Below are 19,668 nucleotides of genomic sequence, written 5' to 3' on the forward strand. Positions count from 1 at the left end.
CATAAAACTTTTAAGGAAGGCTTGAAGGAAATGCCCCAAAAGGTTAATAGCGGCACTCTGGCTGGCCTGGTGATTTAAAGATCTACTCTTAAAAACTATGATGGTGAATGTGAGAAATTTTAGCAGATTAACAGAATCTCCAAGTGGAAGAAACAGTATTACTGAGGAAAGGAATATCTAGCTACAGGGCAGCCCTTAAGATTCTCTTATAATCACTGGCTAACTCAAGGAGAATTTCTGACCTGTGTCTGTGGGCTAAGTAGTGGAATTTTCATATTTTCTCTATTCAATCTCATTAGAATTAATAATTTGTGACTAAAATACAGTAAAGAATATATTGCTTTTAAAAACACATTTTTTTCATTATTTAGGTGCTTTATTATTACAAATGGAGTTTCATTATAGTGGTACCCTTGGGGAGATGCTCAAGAACAATATTAAGAAGTTCTAAGATGGTACTGTACTTATAACCCTCGAATTCAGCCTTACATCCACGTTACACTACCCTAATTTCTGTATTATGGAGAACTGGTCATATCAAAGCCGTTACAGGTCATAAACCAAACATCACCCATCTCCTCTCCCCAGTTATTTAGTGGCTCACTGACTGCTCAGGTGTGTAAGCAACATTCGGAGTAACACAAAGGTACTATGGTTATGCCGTATGACCCTTTCAACGGCATCTTAGTACACACCTTAGATGAAGGTTGAATATTCCTTGGGATCAGAAGTATTTCAGATTTTTAAAAAATTTTGTATTTATGTAGACTTTACTGGCTAAGCAGCTCCAATCTGCTAATTCAAAATACTCAAAAATCTGGTAGGCATGGTGGCACACGCCTTTAATCTCAGCACTTGGGAGGCTGAGGCAGGAGGACTGTCATGAGTCTGAAGCCGCTACACAGTGAGTTCAGGGCCAGCATGAACTACACAGCGAGACCCTGTCTCCAAAGCTCAAAAACAACAAAACCAAAAAACAACCCTCAAAACTCTGAAACTTCTTGAGCATCAACATTTGATACTCAAAAATTTCAATATATATCAAATTCACTATTACAAATGGTCAGTTACGGCAGTTGTAGTTATATACTCAAAATCTTTCATTTCAGCTAATCCACATGAAAACTCGAAGTGAAGGCACACTCAACTCAATTTAACTTATCATTAATATTTCTCCATTTTAAAGGTGTTTCTTTAGGTATTTTTGGCACAATAAATGAGGAGCTCCTAACTCTTCTGTAGATAAATATTTTAAGTTCTTGGGAGAAAAATATAAAGGAAAAATGCTGGAAAGAAAAAAAATAAAACTTTCTCTACTTGCAGGTGACACAATTATCTATACAGAAAACCTCAACGATTCTGACAAAGCTACTACAACTAGTTTTCCAAAGTGACCCACACTTAGTGATACATTTCCAAAGAACAGAGTATGAAAGGATAAAAAAAAAATGCAACCTCACAGTGAGACAATCTAGCAAATACAACCTTGAGCAAGTGGTTACGGTAAACAGCATCAGTGATAATAATATGGACTGCTGCCATGACGTGATGAGGGTACATCACTTCCATGGTGTTATTTAACCCCAGGAAACTATCAGACAAACCCAAATTAAAGAACATTCTGAAACATCTGAACTGTCAAGGTACGAAAACCAAGGAACTGAGAAATTGTTGGGAGCATACATGACAAAACACAGTGTCCAGTGTGGGACCCTGGAGAAACAGGCACTAGTATAAATCTTAGTGAAACCTGAATAAAACCCAGGTGAGTGAGTAACGACATGATGTGATAAACAGATGAAGGCAGCTGTTAAGGACGAATTATGTTCCTCTCCCCAAACTTACATGGGGCAACACTAATCCTCAATACCTGATAATGGGACGGTCACTGAGACAGGGCCTTAAAGAAGTGATGAAGTTAGAATGAGGCTGTCAATCCAATCTGACAGGTACTCTGGAAAAGGAAAATGGACACCTCAGTTTATTTTTTTTTAATGTGATTCAAAAGACACCATTAAGTTAAAAAAAAAAAAAAAGCCATGGCCTAGAACAATGGGGGCATGATCAAAATGCAAGGTGCATGGTTTAACTGAGTCCCCCTCCAAATATTCCCTCTTCAAACACTTATCCCATGACTTCTGTCACTTTCTAAAGCAGTTCTGGAAGTCCTTTCACAATTTGGTAAGGTTGATACAAAGTACGGCAAATTCACATTTTTGTAAGATGTGATCAAAAACAGGGTGAGTTCTGCTGCTGAGTGTGGTCCAAAAGAAAGGCAGGCTTGTTTAACACTGCACTGTATCCTCAGCCGCTTCACCCACTAATCTGCTCCTTTCCGACTTCGGGTTCTTCCAAAGCCAACATGAACGCTTTGAACTGATTCAAGATGAAGCAACTACAGGAGTACAACTAAAGACACAAAAAAGGACTTCAGAACTGTTTCAGGAAGTGGTAAGAATGATGTGTGAAGTGAGAGGGAGAATATTTTGGGAGGAATTCATGGCAACATGTATTTTACTATAGTAATTTTTTTTACAAAATTTACTGTGTTTTTGATCAGGCCTCATGTGATAAAGGGTTTCTACCAAAAACACTTAACTCTTAAAATGCTGTAATACAGCCAGGCATAGTGGTGCATGCCTATAATCCCAGAACTTGGGAGGCTGAGGCAGGAAGATTCCTACACATTAGAGGCCAGCCTGGGCTACATAGTAAGTTCAAGGTCAGCCTGAACTACATAGCGAGGCCTTGACTCAAAAAATCAAACAAACTGTATAACAGAACTTAAAAATTAAGTAGATGTAAACAGGCATTTTACCCAAGATACACAGGGATGATAAGCACATGAAAAGATGTTTAACATCATCAATCTTCAGGAAAATGGAAAGCAGAACCACAGGGTTCTACTTCATACCTATGGCTGTAACAAAAGAGCCTAAGAAATACTGGTGGGGTGGGAAAAGACCGTAACCCTCACGCATACTCCACGGGTAAATGTCGACCGTCAGATCCTCTGCAGTCTGGCAATTTCTCAAAACGTTACAGCTACCACAGGAACAACTCCATTCCCAAATATACAGTGAAGAGACATGAAAATGTGTATCCAGTGAAAACTTGTTCACCAATGTTCAGAGAATTAACTAGAATAGGAAAACTGTAGGAAAAAAAGTCTAGTCAGTGAATGGACAAAGAAACGTGGGAACTGTTCAGCAGTGAAAAGCAGCGCTGACATGCTCCAACGTGGAAACACCACGCTGTGTGAAAGCGCGGTCACAAGGGGCCACCTTCTATCGGTGTGAAAGGAGAACAGGCAACTCCACAGTGAGAGACAGAAAGCCCACCGTGGTCGCCAGGCACTGAGAGGAGTAAACTACTAACAGCTACTGCATCTCTTTGGCGGGTAATAAAAATGTTTTACACGTTCAGCTGGGTCCACAGAATCCCACAGCCGGCAGAGAACAGGCGCCTTTTTTTTCCCAACTGCAGCTGGTTAACACAGCACCTGCACACGTATGTACTGCTCCCTTGCCAGTCAGAGCTGGACAATGGTCCAGAGTGACGAGGTCCGCACCCTCTGGAGCTCAGGGAAACAGAAGCAACAACTGCGAAAATCGGAAGTCTTTCAGCAAGTAACCAAAATGGTCTAAAATTACACTGCAAGATGGCTGCACAATTCTGTGAATACACTAAAAATACTTAAATTGCACACAGGTACACATGGGTGAATCCTAAGGTCTATGAACTATATCTCAATAAAGCCATTTAAAAACATAAAAATCCTCAAACACCCTGAGGGCTGGAAGACTCAGTAACAAACTAAACTTCTCAAACTACTCATCCAGAAAAACAAGGAAATTATATGGCTCATTTTTGGGCTTTAGTACCCTCAGTTACACTTAAAACTATTTTCCCAACCTGTGCACCCATGTTTATTAGCAGCAATTTGTCACTGCTAAATCTTGGAAAAAACTGAATGCCCATCAACCGAGGAATGGATAAAAAAGATGTGGTATTTTTATTTTTTTTTTGGTTTTTCTCCAGTACCGGGAACCGAACTCACGACCTTGCGCTTGCCAGGCAGGCGCTTTTTGCCGCTGAGCTAAATCCCCAGCCCCTAAGATGTGGTATTTTTATACAATGAGTATTACTCAGCTATAAAGAAGGATGAACTGAAGACTATTATAGGTAAATGGATACAATTTGAGACCACACTCCTAAGTGAAATAAATCAGATTCGCATGTGTAAACACTGTATTGTCTCCCCAGTGTAAGAAACTGAAAGAGTAAATAAGACCCAAAAGGTACAACAAATATAGTGAAAGGGAAAGACACTGCTCAAAAGAAAAGAACTGGGACAGGGGAAAAGAGAAAAGAAGGGACGGGGGGTAAAAGATGTATATATACACAAGATAGCTAAGATAATTGTACTACTAATTTCTATTAGTTCACTGAAAGGCATCATTAGTGCTTACACTGTGTGATCAATCCTGCATGCCTGTATCTGGTAATCTGAGCAACTACTTTGAAGGTAACAGTATGCAATATAATAACCACTGTTAACTTCCTATCATCTTTCTTGAAATTTTGTATTTTCTTTTGTCTCTTTAAAATAAAAAAACTACCTTCCCAAAGTCCATTAAACAAACCAACATCTTAAAAATACATTTTAAAGGACATTTTTAGTTGAAGCAGGGATTCTGATGTGCACTAAGGTCCAAATCGCCTGGAGGAATGTTAGAAACAGCAATGACTGGAATCCTCTCGCTTGATTAAGCCTTCTGATTCAACCTCCAGCACGGCTACTCTTTAAAATTCCCCACAGATCCAAGCATGCAGCCAGGACTGAGAACCACTGATGTAATGAACGGCATACAGAAGTACACTTTTAAATCTTCTAAGTGAAAAATCACCTTTTCTTAGGCAGAATGAAAAGTACATGTTTCAGATAAAATTATTTCTAATCAGTACAATGAAAAATAAAAGCCACATAAAACAGTGTCATAAAACCAATTATTTAATTGAAGCTATACAAAAAGGAGGCAATATAACTGATAAAATTAAGGAAAGAATATTTAGAATGTTTCAAAAGATTTAAAGTAGGACACTTTACAAAACGCTCGAGAGAAATAAAAATCTTAAACTATAAGTAGAAATATAACATTACACAGAATACAAAATACAAAGACAGAAATAGAAAAGGATCATGTATACTCCAAAGTCTGAAAATTATTAATAATGACCAAATATTTAGGTTTAAATTTACAGTTCTTGGGTATGATAGCCGTATTACTGTACAAATCTTCCGAAACAGTAGGTAGTATTTTTCAATTAACCATGTGTAGTATCGTCTTCCACAAAGTCTTTGGCCATCTCTGCTGTTATCACATCAATATGACTAACCTGAAAAACAGTGAATGTTAGAAATGAAGTAACTTAAATCTTGGAAAATATAACAGTATTTCCATTATATAGGGTAATATTTAAAATATACAGTCTATCACCTATAAATTTTACATAGCACGTCAAATGATTCTGAAGCACTATTAAAATGTTTATTTACAATGATGTCTGCTCCCTGTGGGTTTAAAAAACATTCCACATTTTAATGCTCTGAAGACACAGATAAGTACCTATGCCTATCCACTTGAACTGCCTTTCTGTTCATTCTGTATTACTTTGCTATTTCAGCCAAGAACTGAAAAGCTGGAAGATACCAGGAAGACCTATGTGATCTTTCAACCAAATATAAGTTAATATATGTACTTGTTAAAGACTGTGGATTAAAAAAGCGTTAAATAGACCTGACAGGAAGATACTGTCTCTTAATATCAATGAAAAAAATGCTACTAAAAAACTGCTAAACTTCACAGGTGTTTGGGGTATTTTTGGTGGTACTGGTGACTGAACCCAGGGTCTCATACATACCTGTAGTAACCAAGCAACCTACCACTGAACTACATCCCCTAACCCTTTTTTAAAAATCCTAAGACAGTCTCACAATGAAAATTAAAACCATCCGGCCTCGGCCTCCCAAGTAGCCCCGATTACAGGATGCCATCATGCTCACTCCATCTTAGGTATCTGAAGAAAAAGTCCTTTACAAAGACACCAAACGAGCAATAACTTAAGTCTTCTTTCACTAATTAACTAATTTGTTGAAATCAGAATTCAACAAATACAGTGGATGAAATACTAACAAATTTAAACTGTGTAAAATAGGATTACCTTATTTCTGAACTTTACACCATAGAATTTGTCGGCTGACTCAAGCAGTTCAGGCCTAAAAGTAGTTGTAATAAACTGAGCGTGTACAGCAAGTTCCATGATCATATCTGGGAAAAGAAATATTTTATTAAGTCCCTTAATAGATCCAATTACTCTTACCTAAAATTCAAAATCCATCAGAAGAGCCCATGACTTATAGTTCTCATACATACATCTACAAAAAATACCAACCTAATTTCATAAATGAGGTATAAAAGTGCAGTATCTTTTTTTTTGAGACAGGGTCCTGCTGCATAGCCTAGGCTGGCCTCACACTCACAATCCTGCCTCAGCCTCAAGTGGCTAGGATTACAAATGTGTGCTACTACACATGGCTAATTCCAATAGCCTAAAGCTATAGAACATAAAGTTTTTACTAAACATAAAGAAACTACTAGTACAACTCTAGAAATGTCAGAACAAAGTTCACACACATTCTAAAAACACTTTCCATCTGCTAACCATCCCCTAAATCTTTTGAATTTATAAGAATTAGATTCTGTAATATAAGCTTAACATTATTTATAAGTACTACTGCAACACTGAGAAAAACAAGTTTAGAAATTAAACATATAAAAATGTAATCTGAGTATGACTTAAGATCTACATTTATTTCTCACATACCCAAACTTTTTAAAAAGGTCTAATACTAAAAAACCTGGCCGAGTGTGGTGGAACACACCTACGATCCTAGTACTCAGGAGGCTGAGGGAGAAGGACTGCCATGAGTTTGAGGCCAGCCTGGTCTACATAGCGAGTTCAAGGCCAGTCTGAACTACACAGTGAGACCATGTCTCAATAAATAAATGAATGAATGAATGAATGAATGAATGAAAGAAAGGAAGGAAGAAATTATGTATTGAACATAGAAAGAAAGAAAGAAAGAAAAAAGAAAGAGAGAAATTATGTATTGAACATATATACCACCCCCTCTCAAGATCGCAGGCACAAGAAATCACTGTCTCTCCTCTCTAACCAAATTCTCACCATTAAGTACACAACAAACCAGAGGGGCTAAAGATATTGCTCATGGTAGAGCATTTGCCAAGCAAGCTCACGGCCCTGGGTTCAATCCCCAACACCAAAAACCAAACAAACAATACTGTACCTGACACTGCCTTTCTGTGTTGAGCGTCCAGAGCTTGGTCAATCTCATCAAACAAGTAAAAAGGGGCTGGATCACATTTCTGAATTGCAAATATCAGAGCAAGGGCTACCAAGGATTTCTGCCCACCTGAAAGCTGTTGCATTTCTCTCATCTCACCTTGTTTTCCTGTAAATGATACCTAAGAAAAAGTTCTGAGTTAATGGCAGAATCACCATCCCTTCTTAAAATAAAGCTGCGTGTGATATACTAATGTAGACTTGCATAAGGGTCTACAAGGTCTACTATGGAATAATGCTCCCCGAAAAATTCAATATAAAGGTATTACCCTAATTCCAACTCCAGTGAACTGGTCAACTGATGGGACACTGCTTTGCGACCCAGAACCCCTCTCACTTTCTCCACTTCCTTCTCCCTCATCCTGAGACTGACTGCCTTCCACGTCTCCTTTCTTCATCACCAAAGTAGCTTTGCCGCCAGGTACCAACTTCTGGAATACTTCACTGAAGTTCTTGGATACCTTAAAAAGGAGTTTCAATTCAAATATACATTTTGCTTAGGTGGAATTATAGGTATTATTGCTTAAACACAAATATTTAAAAGCAACTAGAAGGACTTAACTTGAAGAACAAGAATAACTGATCAAAGTATTTTTAGAGTTGTGTAAAACATTACATTACTATGTCACCTTACTACAAGCTGGATTTGTTCACGTGTATTGGATACAATCCCATTAAAAGCAAAGGGACATTTCTACTCAACCCTACAATCAAGAGCTTTTGTCCTGTTGTACACTGTAACTATAAATACTGTAGAAATGTACCTGTTTGAAAGTTAACTGAATAGCTTCATATTTTCGAAGTTCAAGTACATTCATCAGTTCCATGATCGACTTGTACCCTCTATCAAGCTCTTCTTGTCGCTTTATTAACTTTTCTTTCTGCTCAGAGAAATTTACAAACTGATCTAGAGCTTTTTTGTTAACATGGCTGTACTTCTTTAATTCTGTGTTGCACTGTTCAAGTTTCCGAAACAACTACAAGAGAGAAAAAACATATGTATAAATTCATGTACTGCAGGAAAATCTGCAATGAGACTTCGAACTTCAAAGCAAGATTTACCTGTTTGAGGCTCAGTGTCTGGTACTTCTCAAACGCTTCCTGGGGAAGTGATCCAAGTTCTCGAATTTTCTTCATACATTCTTCTTTCTTCTTCAGTAGCATGCCTTGTCGATTTGTCATCTTTTCTAATTCTTTTGTATCGTGATTTATAGCATCCATGTGCTCTTTTTCCATATTTTTCCAACGCTCCATACTCTTCTGAAGCTCCTTAATTCCAGCTTCTGTTTTATCGATGGAATTGTCCAAATCTAAGATGGGGAAAGGCAAGGGAAGGGATGAAAAAGGAATTAAGGTGTTATGCCGTGTACCAGCTCCTCGCAATGAATATAATCATTATGTACTATAAACATGCACTAATGGAAAGAGCTTTAAAAAAAAATAAGATGAGAAAAACAAAACTTTGGCTATAAATTTCAAAGCCAAAATTTTTTTGCGTAAGATTTTAATGACAGGATCTCCCACAATATGTAGACTCTGTGTTTTTTCAGTGTTTAAATTTTACTATGCAAATTCACAAGTCACTTTTTTCAGAACAAAGTTAAGAGCACATGAGTTAGTGAAGACTCATCCTGAAACTGCCCACTAAACTTTTCACTATTTAATGTTCACATTTATATAAAGCTAAAAATTTTCTCCTCAGCAATTAAATGTAAGAAACTTGATTTAGGTATTTATCTTTGTTAAAACACTCAAACTCAAAACTGCCAGAAACATTTCAACAAAGTTACTATTTATACTCAACTCACTAAGCTTCATTCACTATGAACTGTTTGATGGATGGAAAACAACTATGAACACATGATTTTGCCTATTTGGATTTTTCATTCTGTAGTAAGTGATTTAATGAAACAAGCTAAACACAAATTTTACTACATAAAAATTTACCCTCTGATCGTGCCATAGTATCTTTCACTCTTTTATTAATGGCTTCAAGTTCTGATGTTGTGGCAGTGAGAACAGTACCCCCTTCTGTCTCTCTTAGTTCATTCAGTTCCTGCAAAACATTAAACCACAAAATACCAATTTTCTTAGTATCAAAATGTTATGATGGCCAAGGGCTTCTACAGTTATTACCATGTGTGATGGATAATACTGATTATCAGTTTAACTGGACTATGAAACACCTAGGCAACTGGTCTAGGTGGATCTGTCAAGTGTTTTCAGAGATGACTGCCATGTGTGACATAAACTCATGGGGCTGAACCTGCCCTGAATGCAGGTGGCACCATCCGACGGAGTGGGGCTCTGGATGGAATAAAAGTAAGAGAAAGCCTGCCACATATACTCTTGTTTTGTTTCCTGACTACCACCAGGTCAGCAGCCTTCTTCTACTATCCCCTCCCACCACAAAGGTTCTGCCTTTCTACAGGCCCAGAGGGAAGGGGGTCAGTGGACCATGGGTTGAAACTTCTGAAAGTGTGAAACAACATTTATTTTTCCTCCTTTAGGTGGACTTCCTCAGCTACTGTACCATAGTGACAAAAAGCTCAATAACACAGTTTGAATATTCAGGCAAATAAAAATATACATATATTTGCAAATACTGAAAGTATCCATTAAAAGTAAAAAGTAGTAATATAATTAATAGAAAATGTCTCAGTATGTGACCTGTACTGAGAAAACATTAACTAACATTTACTGAGCACCTACAACATGCCATGATAGTAATCATATGAAACACGCAGTATTACTGTGCTTATTTTACACAAATGAAAACCGGATAGAGATATTACATGATTTGCCCAAAATCTCAACACTAGACAACAGTGCCAAAGCTCCGAAGCCACAGACTTTGGTCAGAGAGCCGGTTTTTCTGTCTCCAAAACTGTCACTTTTAATCACAGTCTCTTGTATAACCACTTTCAATAGCTTATGCTTACCAAAGGATGCTCAAAAAAGAACAACGTACCTGCTCTACTTGGTCCAAGCGTTTTCTCAGATTCTCATTGAGATATGTCTCTACTCGAGTAATAATACCTTCCAATTTAATTCTTTCATTTAGCAACTGTCTGTTTTCCTACAAATAAGAAAAAAGAAAGGAAAATTAGTTGTCTGCACAAGCATGAACATTTCACGTAGTCACACTGTTAATCTGTTGTGGTCTCCTCTACTTGTGCTCACATGAACTAAGACAGAATTTTTTGTTATGTCCCTCCGAGAAGTCCTATACTTTCTTCATTTTCTCTCTTACCTATTTGACAGAATACTGATTTTGTGTATGTCTGGTTCTTTTTATAAAACATCCTGCCAAATACTGTTTTGCTTTTCAGCTTTTAGATCCCATGCTGGTTGTTTACATCTATGCATTGAAAAATATCAAATGTTATTGAAGTGTTTAATGAAAACATTATTAAATACATATGGCAGTTATCAGAATGTATGTGTGCACATGTGTGTATATATAGACATACTGCGCTACCAACCCCACCTTACTAGTGAATACATGTGCACTAAACAAGATGGAAAAAATACAGATTTCTTATACAACTCTAGCATATCCAGAAAGGCTTATAAAAACTTACTTCACCCTTACTTACTCTTCTGGTTATCAGGAAACTATGTCTTATATTTCTTTTGTGACAACACTCTTGCTGAATTGCCCAGGCTGGCCTCCATCTTGTGATCCCTCTGCCTCAGCCTCCCTAGTAGCTGGGTAACAGGTGTGCACCACTGCATTCAGATCATTTTTGTTTTTTCTCAATGTTCTTTTTTTGGGGGGCAGAGGGAGAAAGGCACTTTTCTTAATAGCCAATTATCAATGATTTTTCTTTTCTTGTCCAGCATACTTGCCTGCTGCAGTTGACGAATTTCATCATTCAGTGCATCTACTCTTTTCTGATCTTCCAGACTAAGTTGAGAGAGCAAATCAGTTCCCAGTTCTGCTTTCAGTGATTCTCTGGTGGACTCCATCGCATGCAAACTTGCCTCCAAACTCTGTAAGCTACGTTGCTATAGGACAGTAACAAAGAAATTAGTCAACCCATTACTCATAGTTAAAAGCTGAAACAATCTACTTGTATTAAAGCAAACTAAATAATTAAAACTCAAATATTAGGTGCTATATACATTGTTACTATTTGGTAGGTTGGAAGCATTACATGCTTTTTTACTTGTAGTATTTCTAACTTTAGATGGATTTACTGGGATACAATCCCATTAAAAGCAAAGGGGCATTTCTACTCAATTAAAAAAAATTGGGGGATGAGGTTACTGATAATTAAACCCAGGGCCTCACATGTGCTAGGCAATGGACTACTGCTGAGCTACATTCCCATTCCAGAGAGGGTTCTTGCTAAAGTGCCCAGAATGGCCTTGAACAGGTGATCCTCCTGCCTTGGCCTGCTGAGCAGCTAGGATTACAGGCATGTGTGCCAATGTAACTGACTTTAATTAAAAATAATTTTTTAATACTATGGAACTGAACTCAGGGTATCATGAATACTATGTAAGTGTTCCACCACTGAGCTACTCCCTCCACTCTCTGTACTAATTAAACTTGAATATTAGGACTGTGTAGACATGAAAAATATTTACTCTGCAGTACGACGAGGCAAGAGACAGATTATAATGCACAGCTGAACTATAGTTTAACCAAAAATATTCAGTCACATTCATCAGAACAAAAAGTTAACAGAATCTTTTGGGACGGTATAATTGGAGGCACTTCTTCCAATTTTTTTTTTACACCTGTTGTCTTAGGACTATTAAGATACTAAAAGAATTTTGGTCAAAACTGAAGTTTGAAACAATAATAATCTATCCTTTTTAAGATTCATTTTAATAAAATTTGAACAAAATACAGTCAAATGTCAAAAAGCTCTACAGGGCCTGACAGACAAAAATAGTTACTGAGAAATTAAATACTGACCACCAGAAAGTGTTGTTATGTCACAGCTCAAGATGCCCATTTGTCCAATTGAGGTGCAAAGTCTGAATGCAAACTACAATGGAAGACTGGGTATGTGAGTGTTAAGTATGACCGAGATAGATAAAGATATCCCAAAGTATAGATCCAAACAAAAATGGAACACATGAGATGTAATGATAACCTATACGACATAGAGCCCAGTAGCTGGGTATGGTGGCACAACACCTGTACCCCCAGCACTCAGGAGGCTGAGGCAAGAGGATCATTGAGTTCAAGGCCAGTCTGGGCTACAAAGTTGGCACAAGGCCAGCCTGCACTGCATAGAGAGACCCTGTCTCAAAAAAACCAAAAAAAAAAAAAAACAAACCACAGAGCACCCCTCAACTCTACATAATTAAAACAAATCTTTAGCAAAAGACATATTCACAGACCTTAGGCATAAAGGTTTTCTCAGACTGCTGCCTCTTCTCTTTCAGCATCTTCATTTCTGATAATATGCTATCTCTGGATGCTTTAAATTTCCTCTGCTGTGTCTCAATTTGCTGCATTTGGTTCATTAACTGATCAATTTCATTATTAATCCATATACAAGGCTAAGGAAAAGTCTTTCCAGGCTACAAATACATGCTCTAAATTCTCATCAATTACGACAGACACCATACCACGGTATCTCCTTTTCTTTACCTCTACATGAGATATTTTCCAAAATCCATGAGCCACAGCACTCAACTAAATACAAATGCTAAAAGCTGTCAATCTTAAAACATTTTATCAAATCATTCTATTCTCAAAGTAACATGTATACTTATTTTACTAATAGCTATGAAAAAAAACCAAAACAACAATAACAACAAAAAACACCTCTTGGGAATCTCCTAAAAGAAGCTATATGAAATTAAACAATTTTAGGTATTTTTAAATACCTTTTCATCCAACAAATATTTACTGAGAAATCTAGTATGCTTAGGGCGCTATTTTAGGGAGGAAAGTATGAAAAGTAGGTCTTGCCCAGTGTGGAAAAATAATCTAGCTACACTATTTAGAAGAGGAAGGTGGCTGACAGCCACTGTCCGCCAACTTCTTTCTCGTACTACTTCCCCTTTCGTAGTATTTCCCTTACCTTCTTTGTGCTAATGTGTTGCCAAATTTAGGTAGCTTGGACGGTATGATGACGCAGATTCCCGTAAGATCACACCTAAGATGCTTGTCTTTTTCTCTACGTTCTTTGTACTGATGGCACACAGCTAAAAACCTGCAGTTCAAAATTTCATGTACATAGTCTTGTAACAGTAAAAGTTAGCTTTCTCAAGGCTCAAGTCCTTGTATCCTAAGCACTGTGTGACAAAATAGGAAGCACACTGCAGCAAGCACTTTTACCTTATACCAAGTACCAGCTGTTTTAAGAAAATACATGCATACTGTTTCAGCTGTGCACTGAACTAACCACTTTTTATGTAGCATCGTTTTTATTTGAAAGAATAACTGGTTATTCAGATTAGGGTATCTGTTGTCCATTTTCCCCACCAACAGTAAATCTGCACCAAATGTCCTCAAGATAAAATCTAATGGATGTGGGGCTGGGGATTTAGCTCAGCGACAAAAGCGCCTGCCTGGCAAGCGCAAGGTCGTGAGTTCGGTTCCGGGTACCGGAGAAAACCCCCCCCAAAAAAAAAAAAAAATCTAATGGATGCTTTTCAATCCTTGTATGTTTGACATCTACACAGTATGTGGCATTACTCCTCCTTTAAACACTATCCAGTTTCCTTGCACAATTCACTCACTAGTCTTCAGTTTTCACTTTGCCTAATCACCTCAAATCTTTGTTTCTCAGACTCATTTCTTTCAAAAGAAGACTCCCCAAGAAGTATTTAATAATTGAGCAAAGCATCAATATTAGTTTTTAGTTTTTCCTCTTACTCTTTAGAAATTAAACAAACTCTTCACTTTAAATTAAAGCCGAAGAGGAATACATGCAACATCTTTCTCCTCATTCATATGCAAAACTACATCCAATATGGAAAAGATTATATACTGCAATAAAAAATGCAGTTCTTTCTCTGTCATTAAGCACAAAACCAAAGGATATTTTCAATATTTCTGCGCAGATTTTCATTAAGCTTTGCTTCAAGCTCCCCAAGTTCTTCTTCTGCTTTTCTAACATCTTTTTGTAATTCAAGTCGAGACTTTCTTGTGTCATAGTAACCACCAGTAAGAGCACCGCGATGACTGACTTGGTCACCTATAAACCAAACAGAAGAAAGGTAGTGATTCTGTACAAAACTACTGTATACAATGATAAAAATGACTTAAAAATCTAAAACAGTAATCAAAAGACTTTAGAGAACTAAAAAGAATTTAAACACACAATAATTAAAAAAGAATTTAAGCTACCACATTCACTTTCCAATGCTGAAATTTGCAATGTACAAAAACATGTGCCTTCTAGGTGAGCCGGCACATCTTTCAAAAAGAAAAGAAAGGCTAAATACTAATGAGGACTTGTCAATAAGACACAGGACAGGACCTAGCTTAAATCTGCACTAACTACATTTGGGATTCTGAGCATCAAAAATAATACCAATCCCTAAATATCAAGCATGGACTTTGGTTGTACTTTTATTTGAACAAATCAGTATTTTTTTTTTATTTTACCAGTATTTTTTTTAAAAAATGAAATAATATAAATTTTCAAATACTCTCAAAACTATGATTCAGTTACTATATTAAGATACATTCATTACACAGCTCAAGAGATTTATTATTATACAGCTTATTTTATGGGTTAAATGATTCATCAGAATTGTTCAAAGCAAAGAATTACTATTACAAACCTTCCAAAGTAATGCAGTCCATGGTGAAAGCACGGGCCAGTTGGGTTGAAACTTCCATGCTACGACAAATAAGTGTCTTCCCAAACACATGTTTGAAAGCTTTGTCAAATCTGGGATTGTACCTCAATTTACTAATCATTGGAATAGCATCCTAAAAGCAAGTATTTCATCAATAAGCAAAGAGATCACAAAACAGTTCATTAAAAGCTACTTGAAGAATTATGATTTACATCTTTATGGAATATAAACTCAAATACTCATGTTTCAAAACTACTGGTTTTTATACTGAAGAAGTTACAAGAGTTATTCAACTGAAATATCCTAGAGATTTTAAACACATAATAATCAAGACTTTTTGTAACAGAGTTTTGTGATAAAAGAGCTCAGTGGCTCTAAAGCCGAGTACTCAACTCTAAATCCTAGTTTTGCTACTTATTGCACATGTGCTGCAGATAAGTAACTTCTCTAGATAAGTTACACTATCTACCTTCATTGTAAAGTTGTAGAAATTACTTAAATACACGCAGAACCCTCAGGATAGTACCTGTCACTCAGATATCTGTATTAATGTAAAACAGTATTTTCTCAAAAATATTCTAATTTTATTACATGTATCTAAATTAGATTTCACAAGAAATTTTTTTAGATGGAAAGTTATTTTTTTCTTTTCCAAAATGATTTTTCCCACTGCAAAAGGATTTTTAGATATTTTTTCTAAAATTATGATATATATAGAAAAATACAACATGTTAAATTAGTAAAGGGAACACCAGTATAACTACTGTACAGCACAAGAAACAGAACCCTACTAAGAGTTCAAAAGCAAGAAGCGCCCCTTTCCTAATTACAGGGCAGTTACTGACAGTGGTTCCCTTCTGCTGGTGCCTACGGTCACACTGCTTGTCACTTCCTTACACCTCCTTCTAGTTCTGTCATCTGAACTGTTTTATGAATGGGACAACACTGCAAGAATTCTTCTATATCCTGTTTCATTCATAAATCATGTTAGGCTCAATTCTGCTCCCCAACATGCTAAACATCATTTTTATATTTAAAAGCAGAAAGTTTGATCTTTTAGTCGCTTCTAAGAGTCTCAATATTCCACTTAAATTGTTGATTATTATAATATGGTTTCAACCTAAACCTTAGAGAATGAAAGCTGGTATTACCATCAATATTCTGAGGTCAAACACTTTAAACCAATTACATTTTTCCAAAACTGATCTCTGAAGAATAGTTTTAATTCATTTAAAGCATACTTAGTAACAAAAATAACATGCTTTCAGACTCTATCAATTGCTAGCCACTCTTCTAAATTATTTTATGTCGAGAAAACCTAAAAGAAACCTTTTAAATGGCAGTGCCTCAGAATTTTTCCTCAGTTCCCTCATCTTATCTACACATTTGCAATAATTTATTTCAATTCCTGACTGTGACCTGTTGTGCTTCTCAACCAGCGATTCCCAATGTATAGTACCTGAGCACCAGCCTGTATTAAGCAGATTCTATGATAAAAACATTTCTCAGTAAGAGACATTGACTCACATTGGTTTCAGGATAGGCTGTGTCCCTGACATCTAACTTGTTAAGAGGCAGAAAAGTGACCTCTCCAGGAAGATTCATTTTATTAAACTCCATTAAAATCTTCGTGCTGACTTCATCCGAATCAACAATGTGGTAAAATAACCTACGCAAAACAAAGTAAGACACATCTTTACTACACTTTACTAAAAGTGTTATACATTAAAGCAAAAAATTTACTTTTTTCTATGCAACTGAATTTGTACAGGGGAAAAAGGCTACTTAGAAAATTCTAACAAAGGGGGCTGGGGATTTAGCTCAGCGGCAAAAGCGCCTTCCTGGCAAGCGCAAGGTCGTGAGTTCGGTTCCCGGTACCGGAGAAAAACCAAAACCAAAAAAAAAAAAAAGAAAATTCTAACAGCAAGGGGGAGCCTCGAGTGGAGAAAGTTCTAGTTTCTACAATTAGAAACAAATATTTAGCATCTACTTCTTTAATTAGGTTAAGGAACTAAGAATATAAGAAAAACACAGAAGACAGATTTTACCAAAACTATAAAAAGTTGTGTCTTGGGTTACTTCTGTTCCGAAGTACTGTAAATAGCAATCAAAAATAGTAATCAAAAAATTTCACCTGTTCCCAGCAGTGACTTCTACACATGTGTAGAAGGCTGGCTCACATTCGAAGTTATTCATCACAATGCCATGATAGCCATTTTGAACATGCTGATTTATTCCTTTTCGACGAAAGTGGTCTAGAACTTTGTTTATGCTGTCTATTCCATTTAAAATGGCCTGTAAATTGTTCAGTGAAAAACACTGTCACCAGTGGCACTCCTGCTAAGAAATAAGCCCACTGTGCCATACATTTCAATATATGCCAGAGAACCTCCCACCAGACAAATACATAATCCCCTAAAAACATGCCAAGTCCACGTAACATTTCAGATTATGCATTCTGCTCTATGATGCCAATGTTAAAACTGGGTTCATCATCTAAAAATCAAGTGTTACCATTAATAATATGGGTGGTACAGCTGCTTAATTCCTGTTCATGGAAAAAGGGATCTGGACTCTATTCTTTTGCTGGAATTAACAACCTACAGTCTTATGCCAATAAATTCTGGTAGGATAATGACTGACTAACTCAGGTAATGAACCTGCCCACCTTGCCCGTTGCTGCTCTGAGAAGTTGCTGCTTCTTTTCAAGGTCTTCTCTTTTAGCCGCAAGCGCTTGCTGCTCCGCATTCTCCTCTCTCCACAAGTAACTAAACAGTAAGGGTCAGACAGCCTTTAATTTTACATACATAAGACGTACCCAGACTACACAGTCTAGGGTAGGAACTCAAATCAAACTTGAACAGATGATTTTTAACCTACAGACCGGGTACAACCAGTAACTAGAATTACTCAACAAAATTACAGCATATTTTCATCTATACTAACTTTCTTTCACTTTGTAATTCGTCTTTCTTATTTTTTACTTCATAGTATTTTCTGTCCAGTTCTTCTACTCGAGCTTTGACTTCATTAAGATCTTGATCCAGTTTCTGTGGAAATAAAAAAATACAAATTTAAAATTTATTTTCATCAAACTAATTCACGATGACAGAAAGGAGGGATCAATGATTGCAGAAGAATGGGGGAAAGAGGCCCAAGGTGAGGGAGGAAATGCTGGAAGGATGAGAAACATTTCTGAGTGATGAACACGTCCACAGTGATGCTTTTACATATGGTAGTTGATGCTGAAACTCATTAAATGATATTTACTTATGTAAAGTTATTGCATATGAGTTATACCTCAGTGAAGCTACTACAAAATCCAATTTCAATTTTTAAAAGCTATCGTTGGGCAGAGTATAATACCAGAAAATACAAACCATAAAGTGAACTATTCTATAAAATATAGCTAAAATGAAATGACTATTTGCTAGTAATAGTGATTACTATTTCTTGTAATATACACTTTAGAATTTTAGATGAAAAAGGTATAACCTAGACAGAAAAAAATAAAACATTCTATAGTTTATATTGGAACTATCTAGGAGTGTTTTCACGGCAGTTGCTAGGGTCAAGATAACACTACTATCTGAACAGTATAAACTTAAGTATGTATGAATTATACTACATAAATTTAGAAAATACACAAATCACCAAAAAGATGTCCTGTTTTTCATACTGTGTTAAAAATACACTTTGAAAAACTTAATTCAGGGTAGTGCCAAGAAGCAAATAGCTATTTGAGGCCATCTCTATGCAGAACACAGGACACACTTCAGCTCCACAAATGATCATTTTTATAATCAAAGATGTGGCTAAAATATTGGGAAAAATGATCTCCAAGCTTGAGAATGAATAAAGCCTCTCACTATAAAAATCCTGCTTTATCATCGGGATCTTCATGATGTTGGTGACTCCACAAACTCCGAACAAAATTCATCTTCTTTCAAAAAGGATGTGTAAGCTATCAAGCTGAAAGCAGACAACCAACTTCTTCATAATGGACTACCTAGGTTAACCTGTGTTTTTTACCTCATCCATCAAGTATCCTGACAACAGACTTTTGAGACCACTGAGCTCATACTCTTGGTCACTTTACCCACCAAGTGAGTTGATCATTTTAGGGACAGTAGTATTTATTCTCCACTATGTTTTTGTTTTGTCTATTTAATTATTTAAATATTAAATAATGTATGAGTATAAAGAAGAGCTGGTAAAAAACCTAATTAAAATTTTGGGCACACACACAGGTTATCACTAAAAAACTGAATTTAACATGGACCACAAAGTAATTTAAAATGTCAAGTCAAGAAAAGACAAAGAATTGGTCCAGATTAAAGCAGATAAAGGGGCTGGGGATTTAGCTCAGCGGCAAAAGCGCCTGCCTGGCAAGCGCAAGGTCGTGAGTTCGATTCCCAGTACCAGAGAAAAACCAAAACCCAAAAAACAAAAAACAAAACA

The 19,668-nt window shown here is 36.5% G+C and overlaps 1 protein-coding gene across 1 annotated transcript in view; it reads right to left on the reverse strand.

Moving 5' to 3' along the window:
- Positions 1-4,993: 4,993 nt before the first annotated feature.
- Positions 4,994-19,668, reverse strand: part of Smc3 (structural maintenance of chromosomes 3) — a 33,281-nt gene continuing 18,606 nt past the window's right edge. Inside the window, exons 14-29 of the mRNA XM_005403754.2 lie at positions 18,154-18,257; positions 17,876-17,975; positions 17,342-17,502; positions 16,735-16,876; positions 15,190-15,340; positions 14,445-14,597; positions 12,790-12,941; positions 11,281-11,439; positions 10,400-10,507; positions 9,376-9,484; positions 8,491-8,738; positions 8,193-8,405; positions 7,698-7,889; positions 7,373-7,550; positions 6,226-6,332; positions 4,994-5,400 (exon numbers count right to left, since the gene is read on the reverse strand). Coding sequence (XP_005403811.1) covers positions 5,329-5,400; positions 6,226-6,332; positions 7,373-7,550; positions 7,698-7,889; positions 8,193-8,405; positions 8,491-8,738; positions 9,376-9,484; positions 10,400-10,507; positions 11,281-11,439; positions 12,790-12,941; positions 14,445-14,597; positions 15,190-15,340; positions 16,735-16,876; positions 17,342-17,502; positions 17,876-17,975; positions 18,154-18,257 — 2,349 coding nt within the window. The 3' untranslated portion in view covers positions 4,994-5,328. The remainder of the gene's footprint in view (positions 5,401-6,225; positions 6,333-7,372; positions 7,551-7,697; positions 7,890-8,192; positions 8,406-8,490; positions 8,739-9,375; positions 9,485-10,399; positions 10,508-11,280; positions 11,440-12,789; positions 12,942-14,444; positions 14,598-15,189; positions 15,341-16,734; positions 16,877-17,341; positions 17,503-17,875; positions 17,976-18,153; positions 18,258-19,668) is intronic.

The sequence above is a fragment of the Chinchilla lanigera genome, unplaced genomic scaffold (assembly GCF_000276665.1).
Source record: "Chinchilla lanigera isolate Chin_1 unplaced genomic scaffold, ChiLan1.0 scaffold00084, whole genome shotgun sequence".
NCBI classification, from domain to species: Eukaryota; Metazoa; Chordata; class Mammalia; order Rodentia; family Chinchillidae; genus Chinchilla; species Chinchilla lanigera.